The sequence below is a fragment of the Chrysemys picta genome, chromosome 14, assembly GCF_011386835.1.
Source record: "Chrysemys picta bellii isolate R12L10 chromosome 14, ASM1138683v2, whole genome shotgun sequence".
Taxonomy (NCBI): domain Eukaryota; kingdom Metazoa; phylum Chordata; order Testudines; family Emydidae; genus Chrysemys; species Chrysemys picta.
Window position 1 is genome coordinate 27,225,934 of NC_088804.1, and position 17,664 is coordinate 27,243,597.

The 17,664-nt window shown below is 41.8% G+C and overlaps 1 protein-coding gene and 1 long non-coding RNA gene across 3 annotated transcripts in view; one reads left to right on the forward strand and one right to left on the reverse strand.

Moving 5' to 3' along the window:
* Positions 1-17,664, forward strand: part of CDH16 (cadherin 16) — a 67,897-nt gene that overhangs the window by 31,399 nt on the left and 18,834 nt on the right. For both annotated transcript variants that reach the window (XM_005310892.4, XM_065567239.1), the window contains exons 9-13: positions 1,479-1,629; positions 2,454-2,684; positions 4,541-4,617; positions 6,993-7,181; positions 14,550-14,797. In XM_005310892.4, the coding sequence (XP_005310949.3) occupies positions 1,479-1,629; positions 2,454-2,684; positions 4,541-4,617; positions 6,993-7,181; positions 14,550-14,797 (896 nt within the window). The remainder of the gene's footprint in view (positions 1-1,478; positions 1,630-2,453; positions 2,685-4,540; positions 4,618-6,992; positions 7,182-14,549; positions 14,798-17,664) is intronic.
* LOC135975625 (uncharacterized) overlaps positions 1-17,664 on the reverse strand; it is an 86,272-nt gene that overhangs the window by 23,293 nt on the left and 45,315 nt on the right. The window contains exon 2 of the long non-coding RNA XR_010592599.1: positions 605-681. This is a non-coding gene — a long non-coding RNA (uncharacterized LOC135975625). The remainder of the gene's footprint in view (positions 1-604; positions 682-17,664) is intronic.

Genomic DNA, 17,664 nt, shown 5'->3' on the forward strand with positions numbered 1-17,664 from the left:
AGATTGTATTCAGTCGTGGTTCTGCCAAATGTCATTACTATCAACAGGCATTTATTTACCTGAATGAGGTTTGAGTAAGGACCTCAGGCTTTGGCCCACTGAGAAGAACAGAGCCAGATTTTGGCCTATGTTGTACAAAGAGTCCCCATCTGGGATAGAGAGTATAGATGGTTGTTTGGGGGCATTCCTGAAGCAAGGGGGGCCTGGATTGAGCACGGCTATTCTCAAGAAATCCCTGGCTGTAATTGGCCTTTGGGGTCCCTTCTGAATTTGCTCCCAGCAGTCAGCTGGGGTATCATGAGGTGTTTGAATGCGGATCCTGAGCCAAGTGGAACATGGCTGGACTCAAGGATTTGGACACTATTGTCTGCACAGTTTTGGCCTACATGTTAATAGGAGGCAATGTCCTGACCACAATGCCACAGGTCACACTTTGGCAAGGGGATTATTCAGAACATAGTCTGCTGATTTTTCTGTATTAAGGGAACATATGGCCCTAGTATTTATAGCAGGAGGCCTGGACCTTCCATATAGTTGGAAAGCCTGCAAGTTGGCATTTGGGTTTCTAAAGTATCACTGATGGTAGAAAGACGACAAGTTTTACCTTCAAACTCTAGATTCTTATCCCTGGAACGTATAAAGCTGAGAGCACCATGTCCAATGAAGTGAGGGTCTAAAGACCTGTTACAAAAAACAAACAAACCACTTTATCATACTGTAATTTGAACCTTGATCAATACTTGTCTGCATAGTTTATAAATAGAATGAAATTTTGGCGCTGTCTTTCAGAGGCATGCTAATCCAGAAATGATTAGCTCATGGGACAAAGTCTCATGTTCCGGATATGACCGAAGATTAACATGTTTTGGTAAAGCTTAGTTTCCAAGTGAGACTGTGCTGGTAACTCAGCTGTTTATAGTACCCACTGTCATGGTTCATATGCAGCACAGAGTTTCATAAGAATTAATTTCATATGGATCACTTCCCCTAGCTGGAGGGACAATCTGTAGCGCAGGAAAGGGGAGAGAATGTTAAATATTACGGGTCCAGTCCTACACTCTTCTCTTCAGCAGAACTCCCATTGGTTTCAATAGGAGATTTGCCAGATTAAGTAGTGCAAAATTAGGCCCTATGTAACCTATAAGAAGTTTCATAGAAAAGTTCTATACAGTGTAATAGAGAATGGTAACCAGTCTATATAATTTCTCACAGAATTATATCTCTGCTATGATAGTCTATAGCATGGCTTAAAAATCTTAAAGAAAGCATCTCATTCTCTATTGAATTCTATAGACAGAGTAATTTCTATAGAACTCCCATATAATTTTTACAGAAGCATATTGGTTCTATCCCCATTGCACTGAGTAGGACTTTTCCAAAAGGGCAAATATAAATGTTAAGTTCTATTAAATGAATAAAGTTGATTAAATCTTAGGTTAATTATAAATTTTCTTGTGAATTCATTTGAACATTGTCAGTATGAGATTGAGATTTTTGCCGAGAACAAGGATGGAATGCTGTACAATGAGCCACTAGAGCTCCTGCTAACAGTGATGGATGAGAACGACAATGGGCCAGTATTCTCCCAGGAGATTTATCAGGTAGAACTTGAGGAGAACACAGCCAAAGGTGAGAGTTGTCTATCTGTGGCATCACAGGAAGCAAAATGCTGATGGTGGCCAACATGTGGGTGGAAGCAATACTGATAAGATGACCATTCTCTACCCCCGGCCCAGTCATGCAGTTCTTACTTACAAAGTAAGACTTCAGTGAGAGCGTTGCCTGCACAAGAGGCAGGAGGTATAATTCAGAGGGTCATAGATTTTTAAGGCCATTAGAAGGGCCATTAGGATCCTCTAGTCTGACCTAAAATAAAATGCAAGGAGAGCATTTGAACCCAGTCCCCTTGCATTCAAAGGGGAGTGCTTGTTCCCTTAAGCCACCACGTGAGCACCATCAAGAAGTGGGTTATGGCAAACTAAACACTTTGTGAATCTTGTATTCACCTTAAAACATAAAAATTAAATATAAACCAATAGGACTAGTAAAAAAGGGAAATGAAAACCTTTGTAATTTAATTATGGGAAAATTTGGCAACTGTATTACCTAAAATGGTACCTGCCTGTACTAATATTACCTAAAATGGGCATGTTCCAAAATGTCCTTTTGTCGAGTTTCTTGTTTTGGTTATATTCCTGTGAAGATATAATGTGCCAACATATTCACTGAATCCTGTATATTAAGAAGAAATTGCTCCAAACTGCAGATCAAAACACACTGATCTTGGGGAAAGTTTGGATCTGGTTCTAAATGTTGCAACTTAGGCTCATCTCTTATGCTAACTGAAGAGTTGAAATGACAAATAAATCACTGCTTTAAAAAGTCATTTTTTTAATTGCTGTGTTTATAGTTCCTTTATTCACTGGTAACTGGTGATGTTTCTCTGCATGCAGGGAGTGAGATTATCACAGTAAAAGCAGAAGATGCTGATGACCCAAAGACCAACAATGCTAAAATTGCTTATGAGATATTGAGCCAGGAGCCTCAAGTGTCAGAAGGCTTTTTATTTCATATTGGGAAAGACAGTGGAGTGATAACATTACAGGATTCCGAACTGAAGACCAATGCTGCAAAGTACTATCACCTCCTTGTTCTCGCAGCAGATCTTGCTGGGACTGAAGGGGGTATGTTTTCTGAAGGATCATGGGGTCTGAGCAGTGATTTGTTATTAACCTGTTGCAGTGCCCAATGTAAAAAAACAAAACAAAATACCTCACCTAAAACAAAAACACTCCCTCAGTTAAATACATTGATCAAATTGCAGATGGCATGAAATTGTCACAACATGCATCACTTTCCAGAAGTGAAATTCAATAAGTCCAAAAACAATTGCCGTTTTTGGGAAACTGCTCAATATAGTAGGTCTCCTACATGTAAATATTTAGTCAGACAGTAGCTGTGGCATTCACATTCTGGATACAAATTTGTTATGTGGTCCACTATCATGAATTGAGATGATTATTTAGCGATCACCCAGTGACACAGCACCATTGGAGCTCCTGAACCTGCTGGTTTAAGTCACGGGGTGCAGCTTAGCAACTGCAACACTTGTCGTTTCTATAACATTTTATGGGAGGATCTCAAAGCACTTTACAAATACTAAAAGCCACTTATGAGTCTGGTAGTACACCCGTGCAAAGAATAAGAAGCGTCTGTTTGTCCCCAAACTGGGTACTGGCATTGCCAGACTGTGTGAAGGGGTGGGAGGAAAAGCAGCTGCTGCTAGGCTGAAGAGATGGGTTGGGAGTGGGCAGATGGCAGGCAGAAGTAGTGAGAGGAGCCTGAGGACTGCCCCAGCTGAGCTGTACGGGAGGGAACAATAAGCTATACCAATAAAAGGACTTCCACAGTTGACCCTCTCCAGGAGCCAAGCACAGGTCAGGCTGTCTGTCAGAGTCTTAGGCCTGGTCTACACTAACCCCCCAATTCGAACTAAGGTACACAACTTCAGCTACGTGAATAACGTAGCTGAAGTCGACGTACCTTAGTTCGAACTTACCGCGGTCCAGACGTGGCAGGCAGGCTCCCCCGTCGACTCCGCGTACTCCTCGCGCCGAGCAGGATTACCGGAGTCGACGGGGAGCACTTCTGGGTTCTATTTATCGCGTCCAGACAAGACACGATAAATCGAACCCAGAAGTTCGATTGCCTGCCGCTGAACCAGCGCATAAGTATAGACAAGCCCTTAGTTTGGTTCCTGGCACAGCTCTGCACTGCACCTTACTCAGGCTGGATTGTAAAGTTTCAGTCTCTCTCCAGTGAAATTAACCTCCTGCCTCCTTGGGAAAGAAATGAGTATTATTAACACTTTGTACAAGGTGCCAGAGCCAGGACTAGAATTCAAGAGCCAGATTCTCAGCTACTGTAAATTGGTGTAACCCCAGTGAAGTGAATGGAGCTCTGTTGATTTAAACCAGCTGAGAATCTGGTCTCAGTCTCATCTGCTAACCAAGGTATCTTGCTCCCTCCCACATGCAGATTATAGTGTTAAACACATTGCAACCCCTGGAGAAAAAAAAATAGTCCCTGAACTCTTGTGAGTGATCACATGCACTAGAGACATACCGTACAACTGAGGGGGAGGCAGGGTTTCATACTGGAATGGCTGGGATACAGAAGAGAGGGAGTGAAAGGTTATTTTTAAAGTGAATCGGTGTGTCATATGTTTTAGATAATTTTTTTATATTTGTGTGCCCACACATTGAAATACAGACAATTCTGGAATTAAGGAACTGCTATTTCAACTCCCATTTATGATGTCTACACACAGCACCCAGACTTTGCTGTCCTGGCTTCTGTAGTCTTCAGATTCAGATCAGGCCCTGAATATAAACAAGATTATCATCTCCTCTCAAAAGCACAATATTGCTGACTCTGTACCAGTCATCCCAGACATCCTTCCATTACAGAATAGCTACTTCTGCATCAAATATTTACTTTGATCAAGAAATCTGAAAAAATCCTTTGTGTTTGTTTCCAGGTCTCAGCAGCACTTGTACAGTCTTCATTAAAGTTGTGGATGTAAATGACAGCCCTCCTGTATTCTCACAGACAAAGGTGACCCTCTTACACAGTATGCGAGTGATTTACAATACGTGTAGATCAGTAACTGGGAAGATATGGTATGGTCTTAAAGACATCCACAAAGTGATGAATATTACAGCACTGTAAAGACACATGCTGTATTCTCCCCTCAGTTCTATTGATGAAAGGAATCCAGAGCACATTAGATTCAACAGTCCAAGCAAGAAAGATAAAAATGTAGTCTAGGTATTAATGAAGGAACACAAACCAATGTCCATGCAATGTCCATGCAGGGGCACACATGGGTAGGTATATGCATGCATGCTTGTGTTTGTGAATAGGTGTGTGCGTGCATGGATGCATATATTTGTGCATGGGTGGGTAGGTGCGGGCTTGTGTTTGTGCATGGTTTTATTTGTGTCTTGTACATGTGTATTGGTGTATTTATAAAAGGTGTCTGCAGTTTTGGATTGTTGCATTCAAGTGAGGATGCATTTTTGACTAGCAGCATGTAGTTAGTTTGTTAGCTTCGTGTCTGTATGGTTGGGCTGTATATGCAGGTGTGCATGTGGATGTATGTGTGTGTGGGTTCCTGCATATGTGTGTGTGTGTGTGTGTATGCATAGATAGTTGGTGTCTACTTGTGTTGGTGTGTACACGTCTGTATTCTCCAATTCGAGATACTGTTCTCCTCCCCTACTCATCGCAGAAGTGATAATGAAGGGAACACCCATAAACCTCTTAGAAGAGCAGGGTGTGTGCATGTAGGGGTAGTTCCGTGCACAGGGAGTTACAGTACTGACAACAGCAGATGTTCAAAAACCATGAGTCTGGCCCCGCAAATCAGGAGATTATCTTAAAAAGCCACAAAATTTAGAAAAAATAAAGATGCGGCTCTTTTTTTCCCCTTTCTAAATTTTGAATTTGTAGGAGGTAACACTCCAGTCACAGTTTTAAGCTTTTCTCCACATATAAAAGAGCAAAAAACATACTCTTCATATTTTTTTAAATAAAGGCTGAGATTGTCACATAATCACCTGTCTCTAGGAGCTGAGCTATAAGCAGACCACCAGATATCGCAAGACTCTCAATAAAATTATGAGCATTAACAACACTGAATTGGGTGTATAGAGACAAAGAATTGGTAAAACACTGAGAAGCGACTCATGAAACTTTTAACGTAGGTCAGAGTTTTGACTGACTGTAGCAGCTTTGACAACATCCTATTTACTGATTGCAACATTATTTTATAAAAGCAAAGGCTCGCTTACTTCACACAAATGGTCCTGATGAACTGAGTACTACTTCAAAAAGAATGACAACAGATTTTGCTTGTAATTTCAATGTTTCCCTGGGTTGCTTAAGGGTAAAATAAACACAGCACAAAACACAGAAGCGATTCCAAGTGCTCTTGATTGATATCAGCCCTGTTAAGATGTTGTCGCTCTTATTATAGAAGGTGCAATGTTTGATCTCAGTGGGGACAGAATTCAAAGATTAACACACCAGAGTTGGAAACTTTGTTCTGATAGCTAGCTGTCAAAGGAGTGCTGACATCTTACAGCATGGCACCCTGGTGCACTGAATATAATGCAAATAACCCTGCAGCTTAATCACTTCCATATGTAGATAGATATAATAAAGGTTAAGGGTAGGATTTTCAAACATGCTCAGTGTTGGCCTAACTATGCTCCCATTTAAGTCAAGGATAAAACTCTCACTGACTTCAGTGGGAGCGGAATTAAGTTAATAAGTGTTTTTGAAAATCCTTCCCTTAATGTCTATGTATTAGACCTGGCACTTCATCACAAATGTTAATTTACCATTTCTAAGGTTACAATAACAAAGGCATTTACAAATAAATTCAGATACGTAGTGCTAGAGAGTCAAAGACCTGTCACAGTTAAAAAAAAAAAAATGGAGAGTTTGTATGGACTTAAGATACTACCATGCTTATTTACCATTTATATAAAAACTGGCTACCTACAAATTGTGCACATAGCTTCTCTATGCAACATATTTATATTACTGTAACCTCCTCCTTCTTCCCTCATCCCCTCCATTTCCTTTATAACTACTTGGTATGTTCATATGTAAGATCACTGGGGCCTGGATAATTTCCTTTACATGGCTGTACAGCTCAGAGCACAATAGGACTTCTAGACACTATCATAATAGGAATAATGCAAATAATACGGGTAAACCAAATCCTAGTTAAACCAATCCTATATTAAATAGAGAGAGACTGTCTAATAATCATCCTATACTTATAACCACTGGTGCAATCATCATGTCTTATACCAACTTCTTTTCTTCTACTGCACCTAAAAGTAACCTGAGGGAAGGTGTAAAACAGTAGCACAATAAAAAATAGAACTTTGATTTCTCTTTCATCTTTTTAAATGCAGTATGGGCCATTCAGTTTTCCTGAGGATACAGAAGTAGGTACATTAATAACAACGATTACAGCAACAGACGCGGATGAAGAGATGAAGTTCAAGTTCATAAACTTTTCCGTGGAATCAGGAAATGAAGATGAAACTTTCAAAATTCTAAGCAATCCGCAAAATGGCACAGCCAGCATCTGGCTTGAAAAGGTACTATGTGCTTTTAGTCTGGAATATGGTCACGGTATAGTGTGTGTGTGTGTGTGTGTGTGTGTGTGTGTGTGTGTGTGTGTGTGTGTGTGTGTGTGTGTGCGCACATACACCACAGGAGTGGGCCCTCTACCTTTAAATTTGCTCAGATCAATAGGCTGCCCTGCTATTTTAATATACTCCTTTTTACCACCTCCTTCTATTCCACCTATTCCACCACCTATTCCTTCTACACCCCTTTCCTCCAACCAGTCAATTACACTAATATAGATTTCCTTAGACTTAGTGGGCCAAAATTAGAGGCAATTTGTAACTGGGTCTAGGGTACCTATTTGTAAGTGAGTGAGAATGTAAAGAGTGAGGGCTTGTCTACACAGAGATTTAGTGCACGGCCAGCCAGGGTGAAAAGCTACAGAGGACTAGCTTGCCATACACTAACTAGCCATGTGGATCCTGCTACCACACACTAAAAGTTCTGAAGTGACAGCAGTATGTCAAAGTGCACTATAGAACTTTTAGTGTGTGGTACCAGGATCCACACAGCCAATTAGAGTATGGCAAGCTAGTGCAATATAGATTTACATGTGGGCTTGCCATGCACTGAGTCTTAGCTGGTTTTACTCAGATGTTCAGGAATAAGGTGTAAATTACAGCAGTTTAGTGTCACTTCTGAATTAAAACCCCTGTGCCAGATTCTGATCTCAGTTCCTCCAAAGTAAATGTAGAGTAATTCTAATGACTTTAGTAGAGTTATTCTGCATTTACTCTGTTAGAACCAAGAACAGAATCTGCCCAGTCACGTCCTGTTCTGTGTCATGAGACTGGCTCTCCTGAAAACTGTTAGGAAGTTGGTCTCTTGCTGAGAGACCACCACCATATTGATAACAGAATTGTTTTAATTTAATATGCTTTTATTTAGTCAGTACTTAGCACTCTCTCTAGTCACTACAGTTTTCCTTTGTCTTGTGGCACCATATGATAAGGTAAATGCCATTAGCACTGAATTGTCTGAACATGGATGAATCTAACCAGTTCTAAATGACATCCAGATTCTACCCAAAGTGTATGAACGTATTTTAGATAGCAGTCTCACCCATTTCTGGTTTACGGTTTAATGAGGATAGGGGTTACTGAGACTTTAGAAGCAGCCCAGCTCTACCTCCAAACATTAAATCCAAGGGGCTTTTGTTCTGAATTTCTTTTAAGCATAAACAATGTTTGTGAAAGGTGCCTGACTGTCAGACCTAGGCCATGTCTTAATTACTAAAAAAAGGTTCATTTTTTTTACCTTGTGGTATCTAATGCAGGTGAATTATCCTGATGTAAAAACACAGTGAATACAAGGTAAGTTTTACGACAAGTTAAGCTAGGTGAAATCAGCACTATATCCTCGCCTAGGGTTGACCTTATGTAGTTACCTCGTGGTAAAACTAAAGTGCCTTGTCTTCAATGTGTTTTTACCTCAGGATAGCTTACACACGTTAGTTACCCTGACATAAAAAAATAAAATGTATCTTTTTTAGCAATGAAGACAAGCCCCCTAGAAAGGATTGTCCATCTGCCTTGTATTTTAAAAGGCTCATGTGATGCCTAAAGTTCCACGATCGGTATCCAAAGAGGAGGCACTATGAAACTTACCTTTTTTTCTTCTTTCTTCTTCTTCTAACTTGATATTTCATTTTTCTGAGGATCCACAAAAGGAGCCGAGTTAATGGGCACTAAGCTAAAAAGAACATCTGCGATAGGAAAAAGGAGCTAGCGAGATCTCTGTTTACAATGACCTTATCAACACTTCGGTGCGGAATTCTGTGCTAAAATTCCACTGGTACCAATTGTGGGAGCACTAATTTAGCCAGGGCTTTAGGCAGCTGTGGCTGTTTTAAGCATGGTATTGTCTAACCTTGCTCAAGGTCTACATGACATGCTGCTCATGAACATCAATGACCACTAGCGCGCCTACCAGTATGGTGACCAGATGTCCCAATTTTATAGGGACAGTCCTGATTTTTGGGTCTTTTTCTTATATAGGCTCCTATTACACCCCACCCCGTCCCGATTTTTCACATTTGCTGACTGGTCACCCTACTCACCAGTGGTAGTCTCAATAGAAAATTTGAAGAAAAACAGACAAGGCTGTGAGCGGGGTTATAGCAAACTCCTCATTCCTATGACAGATATTCCTTTTACTCTGCTCTTTTGTAGAGAGCCAGCAGAATGCAGTATAAAGTTACAGGAGAAAGGTGGGGAAAAGACAATAATACACAACTTTCTAGAACTTTGGAGTTAAACTATTTGCTTTCTTAGAAAAAAAAATAAATCTCTAAACTCCTGGGAATTAAGTTTCGGGTTTTCTATTCACTTTAATCTGGCAATTTTGGCTTGAATTAAAAGTGGCAATTTTGGCTTGAATTAAAAGTGATCAACTACAGACTGAGTAAATAATTAAGTCATTGCACTTGTTAAATAACAAGCACCAGAAGTAGTCATTTGGCCATCATCCCTAGGAAAGGAGATTGCCATTAGAGATCTGACCCTGCACTCCTTGACTTCAGTGGGAATTTTGCCTGGTTAAGGACTGTATGATTGAGCCCTTCTATATTATCATGTATCCATTTTTCTTCCACATTCAAGAAGGAACAATCAAAGCCATAAAAAGGCAATGAGGGTTCTGTCCTGGGACCATATGAGTCACTAATAAATAAAGGCAACAAAAGAGCTTAACTTTTAGTAATTATATAATGCAGTACAGCCTTATTGGTTTATTTCTGTGTAAACCAGTTTTACCTTTCCATTGACGTCAGTGAAAGGGTAAAAGCTTGGCTCTTCAGTGTCATCACCGAAAGTGCTGATACTCTTCAGCAGACAGCAGTATAAGTGATCATTTCCTTTCAGTGAAGTCAGCTAAAGCCTTACCTTTTTACTTGCCGTGTGCCACTTACAAGGAGAGTTAAGCCCTTGAAAAAAGTTAGTGGCATAATGTTAAACATAATATTTAAAAACTAGGGGCTCAGTGGCACAGAGCTTCATTTTTAGCATACGACTTTGTATAGCACAGAAGTGAGAGGTCATAAGCAGTATAGGAAAAGTTCAAATAGTTCTTTGTCCAAATTGCAGTGTCTGGGTCATAAATACTAGAGTTCGGTAGTACCAGCTGAATACCTGATGGACAAATACACCGTCTAATATCACAGTTGGGAGTCCTAGCTCAGGAGATAGCCAGGAGGGGATGTGGCAAGTTAAGTTTGAGATGAACTGTGCTGAACTGTATGGAGAACCTTGCACCATCCCTGGCTTGAGCCAGTCAGTATTTCACTGTCATGAGCTGCAAATTCTGGCCTTTAGACTGCAGCAGACATCTCACTTGTCTTATCTGAGCATTTGAGTTGCTGTGAGGGTCTCCCCCTTTAGAACAGCAGGGGGACTGAGAACCCAATAGTCAGGAACAATGTGATGAGAATGAATCAGAGAAAGCAGCTCTTGAATCAACAAATTTCTTTGTGGGATTCAGCCACTGAGAGTGTTAGACCCTAAAATCTGAAACACAAAACGCTAACCCTGCCCAGAATGCTCTATAGGCATAAACCACAAGCCAAGGTCCAGAACCCATTGAAGTGAGTAGAAAGACTCCCATGAATTTCAATGGGCTTTGATCAGGCCCTGGCACAAAATTTAAGGGGTAAATTCTAATCCTGATAACATGGATATCAGACCAAATTCCACCGTCAGATTAGCATATCACTGGGGTAGCTGAAATCACATACATGTATCTGAAGACAGCATTTGGCTCATAGCCAAGATGGAAATTACACAGAAGAATCCCCTTGTATCTCTGTACCAAAGCAGAGGGTACTGAGCACAAGGCCAGGAACACCTGAGTTCTAATCCTCTGACATTAACTTCTAGTTGCTATGCAGCCTTGTCACTTTGTCCCACGTCTCAGTTTCCTCATCCCTAAAATGGGGATTTCACAATTCACTTACCTCAGAAGGGTGCAGTGAGAATTAGTTAAAAAGCATGAAGCTTATTGAAAATGTAAGTGCTAAGTGTAATTATTATGCTTAAAACTATGCTTAAATGCTTAAAACTATGGTTAAACCTACTGGGAGAGTAATCTATCAATCTCCTTCCTTCTCACAAGCCTATGGTTCAGAGAGATACTATAACAGAGATAGCTACACATAATCACAAAGGTAATCAGTAGGAGAAAGGAAGGAATCCTGCACCAAAAAGTGAGTTGCAGCCAATCCCAGAGTGCAGTTTCAATCCATGATTGTATTTATTTGGTCTGTGTTTTAAAAGCTGCCCTTACAGAATGATGATGATTACAGTATTCTAATCTTATTTTAAATCTTTGAGAGGAATGTTAACTTTGTTTAGTAAACCAACAGGGTTACTAATAATTCTACCCCATCTCTGTGACGCAAGCCAGGCACATCTGGAAGTAAATCATTGCCAGTCCAGGAGAGTTGTAAAACCAAGATTCTATCAAGTCATCATTGTTTTCAGAATGCTCCTCCTCCCTGGCTCCGATTTGGGGCCCTTGGTTTTCTTGTCAGAAGTGCTGGTTGGCTTGGCTGGGACCTCCCCCTCCCTCCCGCACGCCTACTCCCTTCTCCTTTTTAGGGGCTCTTTTGGGGTGGGGGTTAATTTGCTGATTTTTAACATATAAGGAAGTGAGAAATTAAAGCATTTTCTGTATCTAAACAAATAAACACATTAGAAGTGAGTTTCAACTAAGTTCAGACTTGAAAAGAGAGTAGAAGATGGGGCTGTCTACACTGGAGCAGGAGGTATAATTTCCAGCTCGGGTCAACATACCTACACTAGATCCGATCAAGCTAGCGAGCGGAAAGTTACAATAATGTCACAACTGCATGGGTGTCAGACTGGGTTAGCTGCCCCGAGTACAATCTGTGTGAAACTCTAGGTACGTACTCGGGCAACTAGCCCGTCCCGATGCCTGTGCCCTGCTATGGCTGCATTGCCATTCTTAGCATGCTAACTCAATCAAAACTAGCCCAGATATGCCTACTCGAGCGCCAATGTAAACATATCCTAACACTGACTCCTCTTCGTGGCCTGGGGCAAGTGGCTCTGCTTCAGATTTCCATCTGGAAAATGGGGATAATAGCGTTTATCAACCTTGTATTGTGGTTGTTGGGTTTCATGAATGTCTGTAAAAAAACAAAAAACTTGGAAGACCCCAAAAGTATTAGGTCGGTGCTAAGTAGTGGCAGGAGCATTCTGTATTTATATATAAAAACGTCAGACAACCATTGCAATTTATAGGTAGAATAAAATGAAATATTTTACAGTGCCTAATAATTTAAATTTATATAGCACCAGGATTTCACTTCAAAAACATCATCAATTACTTACTTAGGGCCTGATCACTGGAGTCAGAGGAAAAGCTTCCATTGATTTCAGTGGCACAGAATCAGCTCATTATTAGATACATATTAACCCAACTTTACCCACAGGAAAGATGAAACACAGATGTGAAATGACTTGAGCAAGGTCCCCGAGTGACTCAGCAGCAGATCTGGGACTAGAACCAGTATCTCCTGACTCCCAATAGCGTGCTTAACCAGCACACCACACTTCCTCTCTGGAATGAAAAAGGCAGTGTTATATTTTTGTATTTTGCCTCTTTTAAAAGATCCCATATTACAATTGCATCTTCCTTTCAGTAATGTTGTCATACCCCTCATTATGACAGAGGCAGTATCCCAAAGTCTCCACAGGTTCAGTTTACTAGAGGAATAATTACAAAACAAGTTAGTTTCTTAGCAGGGGGATTTCAATGCACACCGAGGAGGCGGAATGCTCACGGAGTATTGTGTCATGACCAAATAAGGAAGAAAGGAGATTTCTACCCCCAAGCCTTAGTGAAATATTGCATATAATGGGCATCTCTCTCAGTTGTTCCTGCTGTGTTTGCTGACCTGCAGGTTTACATGTTAAACCACAAGTGCTAATAATGTAATGGGAAACCCTTTCACAAATGGACTAGGATATTTGATAGTAATGGTCCAAAACACAAGAGTAATTACTGTAGTATTTTTATAGAAGGGACTTGAAAGATTTATTATACATAATACAACATAAATGCCTTGAGGTGTAAGCCCCCAGTCAAGATACCTGAAGGCAGAACTCAGCTCTAAGAATTAGAGAAGGGCTGGTATTGAGATTAAGTTTAGGGCAGGGTTTGAATTTGGCCTAAGTGGTAGAAGTCTCAAAAGGCCTGGTCTTCACTAAGCCCCCACTTCGGACTAAGGTACGCAAATTCAGCTACGTTAATAACGTAGCTGAATTCGAAGTACCTTAGTCCGAACTTACCGTGGGTCCAGACGCGGCAAGAAGGCTCCCCCGTCGATGCCGCGTACTCCTCTTGGCGAGCTGGAGTACTGGCGTCGACGGCGAGCACTTCCGGGATCGATTTATCGCGTCTTAACCAGACGTGATAAATCGATCCCAGAACATCGATTGCCTGCCGCCGGACCCTCCGGTAAGTGAAGACGTACCCAAATTCTCACCATTTGAAGCTGTCATGGAAAAAGTCTGTTCTCAGGAAATTTAACTCACAGACGACCCAAATTACATCCCTTCCAGTTTTGGACCCAACCCAGAACAAAAATCTAGGCATATGTTTGGATATGGCGATTCAAATTTCCTCTCAGTGAAATTCAAAGGGCTTTAGATATAGGTGGCTGGTTTCAGTGCATTTCTGTTAGGGATTCAGATGAAACACTTATTTCATTCCCATTTCTTTAAATAATTCAAAATACAGTGATTGAAATGGCTTACCTTTAAATATGGTGACTTACAAAAACAGCTAATTGGAAAATGGTTTCTCTCCATGGAAAATTTTGACTTTGTGGCAAAAAATTTAAAAACAAAAATTTCTAGTCAAAATGGTACCACAGTGCCTCAAGGGAGTTGTAGTTTATATGCTTTGTATCCCCTTTCTCTTTTTTGGTCTGGGCTTCCTGGCCAGACTACATCTCCCACAATGCACCACAGTCTCCTTTCTTGCTGAGCCACAGCCAGCTGAACATCATGGGATTCTTTAGTGTTGGTGCATAATGGGAGATGTAGTCGGGTGAGGGAACCTGGCCCATAGAGGAGGATGGGGCAAGAGGCAGACAGACTAGAACTGTTGCTATGAGGCAACAGCATTTCTGAATTTAAACTTCTTGGCTTTTGGGTGTTCAGCTTTTCAATTGAAAGACAATATTTTCTATGGAAAGCAGCTGCTTTCAGGGCAAAACTTCATTCAGTCACAAAACCCGATTTTCTGTCAAAAAATGTATCAGTAAATTTTTGACTAGCCTGATTAACAAAGACACCCAATGAATGTGATTACAGGAATTTGACTACGAGACTGTTCAGGAGTATGTTTTGATTGTCTCGGTGAGAAATGATGAAGAACTGGTTGGGAAAGAGCAGGATGCTAGCTCTACAGCTACAGTGCATGTGTTGGTTAAGGATGTAAACGAAGCACCAGTGCTTACGCAGAAAAGGTATGAGGTCAGCATACCAGAAAGTGTGGCATTGGGAATGGTGCTACTGACTGTTAAGGCTACTGATCCTGACATTCACACACCATCATTAAGGTAAGATTTTCCCTTTCTCTGATAAGATTGCGCTATGTTGCATCCTTTGGGACTGATGATTTTTTAAAGTGCTAGGAAATGTTCTCATTTGAAGAGCCCGAAATGATGTGTTCAGTGAACATGGTAGTTTCTGGTACCTCGACATGGCTTTTAGCCAGGAGTGAAAGTAACTTAAAGGAGTTACCGGTACGCCGGAGTCCTGAGCGGGGCGTGGCCTCAACCGGAAAAGGCGGGGCCTTTCAAGATGTAAAGGCCCTGGGGCTCCGGCTGTGGCTGGGAGCCCCAGGGCCTTTAAATCACCCTGGAGCTACCAGTGCAGAGGCGGCTGGGAGCCCTGGGGCTCAGGGGCGAATTAAAGGGCCCAGAGCTCCGGCCACCGTGGAGCTCCAGGCCCTTTAAATCACCGCAGGAGCCCTGCCGCCACTACCCCGGGGCGGCAGGGATCAGGCTGGGATAGCAGCGGCAGGGCTCCCCGCAGTGGCTGGAGTCCTGGGCCCTTTAAATCACCGTCGGAGAAGCCGGTCCATTCCTGCACGGCGTATCGGCTCTTGCCGGTACACCGTACCGGACAGTACCGGCTTACTTTCACCTCTGCATTTAGCCCAATGGCAGGCATCATTAGAGACAGCCACTCCTGGCCTGATTCTTTGCTATACAGGACAAAACCACCTTCAGTAATGAATCTATAACCATGAAATGACAACACCTTGAACTAGAATAATCACACTAGAGAATTTATCACACTAAGGAACTGTAGGAGGTGATGCCTGGAGAGAACTGGCTGATCAAAAAGAATAATATGAGATGCTGGTATGCTTGTGATTTTAGAGGGAAATAAGAGGTTATTTCAACCCAAAAGGACATTTCCCCACCCTGGCAACTTTCCAACACTTGGGGCCAGCCTCTACCCTCAGTAAAGCCCCATGCAGGGTGGAGTGGGTGGCATTGTGAATTTCCCCTAGAAGGGAGCCAAAGGGGTGAAGGAAGTCCAAAACACCACATCCACACATTGGTGGATCCATGACTGCGAGGAATGTGGCTGGGCAGTGAGGAACCAGAAGAAAAACATCATACCACACTCAAATTTGTTGGGATTTCCTTATGTCTGATACTGCCATCGCCTGTCCATCTGGATCTGGACTGACTGCTGCGGAGTTGAACAGGCAATAGATCAAGCCCTGTGTTATCAGTTTCCTAACCCGGTGACTACTCTGCACTGTGAAACAACCTGAGGGACAGAGGCAGATAGAAGTGAGTCACAGTGGGAGCAGGGAATAGAGAGGGGGCACACAACTGCCGCAGCTCTCCCTGGCTCCCCCAAGATCCATGAGAATTCCCTATAAAACACCATTACCCCAGGGTTTTGAGAGTTATACCCACACCTCTCCTGTTAGTAGCAATGAAGTAAATCCACCCCTAAGTTAAAGGGATGATCTGTAGAAAACTGAGTTGAAACATGTAGATTTTATTCGGGCTTTTCCTATGTAGGCCATAATCTGGCTCCGGTTTAGGCAATGTAGTACCCACGCTTTCATAAATATGATCACATTTATATCCTTCACTATCTGAATAAATGTAAAAGCCAAGTATAAGGAATGCTAACTGCAAGATAATTTTGTTCATTCGGACATGTGGAGTTTGTTTCCCTAATGATGCTGGAGAGGTTGTCAAATTAACACATGAGCAGGAACTGCATGTACCAGCATGTGAGCATTACCTTTAAACTGGGGACAGTAGTTAGAAAAAGATATTTATAGACGAATACGTTCAAAATGCTAAACTCATCTGCAATAGCCCATGGACCATGGGTTGGGGTTTTTTTTTTTAATCAAATAGAAGGTTAACAGTTCATTTTTTATTCAAAACATAAAATGGAAATTGTAATTGTTTAAAGAGCATCCACGGCAAGAGAGAATGAAAAATTCTCGCATGTTTTAGAGGCACATGTCTGGATTTCTGGCTAAAATGGAGGAGGTAAATTATAGATGCCCTGGCACCCTGCCGGAAAGCAAGCAGAAATTAATGAGCCAGTGTATAATTTCCTTCAAAGCACAGTCTACAGTTCAAATTACCTCTTATTTGTTCCTGTAAATGTGTACCCAAACAGCATTAAAGTAAGGACACGGTTTTAATCTGATCCTTTTAAAAATGGATTAACCACTGGTCTAGTAGTGTTCAATATTAAATATAAATACAAAGGGAATCCTACCCAGCAGATACCTGGGGGCTTTCAAAATTCTGGATTTCCATTTTGTACCCAGTACTTGAAATACAGTTTTCCCTGGGAAAGCCAGAGGTAACTTGTGAAAGTGCTGCATGGCTCTATTCCAAATGCATGCTACAACATGCTGGCATTGTCTCATCCTTTCCCATTTTGGCTATTGCAGCCTCCTCCTCTCTGGCCTTTCTAACATCCCTCTTGTTCCCCTCAGGTTCATTTTCTGGCTCCCCTTTCTCCACCATATCAGATATCCTGAGTATCAAAGTCCATGAATATGCAGGTGGGGATTCTTTCAATGTGATGGAATTGTCAGCTGGCACAGACTTGGTGTAGCCAGCTCCAGGAATCCTCCTTGCAGCACGCTCTGGAGCCAGGGGCATGCTGGGATGGAGCGCTGGTGAAGCTGATGATCTGGCCCTAAAAATTCCACCACTGCCCACCAGTCAGACAGTACGTCAGATTGAAAACAGTGGTGCGCATCTCTCTCCACCCCCATCTCTTCTGCCCGCCAACCATAACTGGTCCAGAACTCTTGACCCATAGCAATAAAAACCCATCACTTTTGTGAATCAGGCCCACAAGTGATTTAACTCATTGAACTGAAATTGATCTACACAGCCCCCATACTCCACAGAATAAGAAGCCC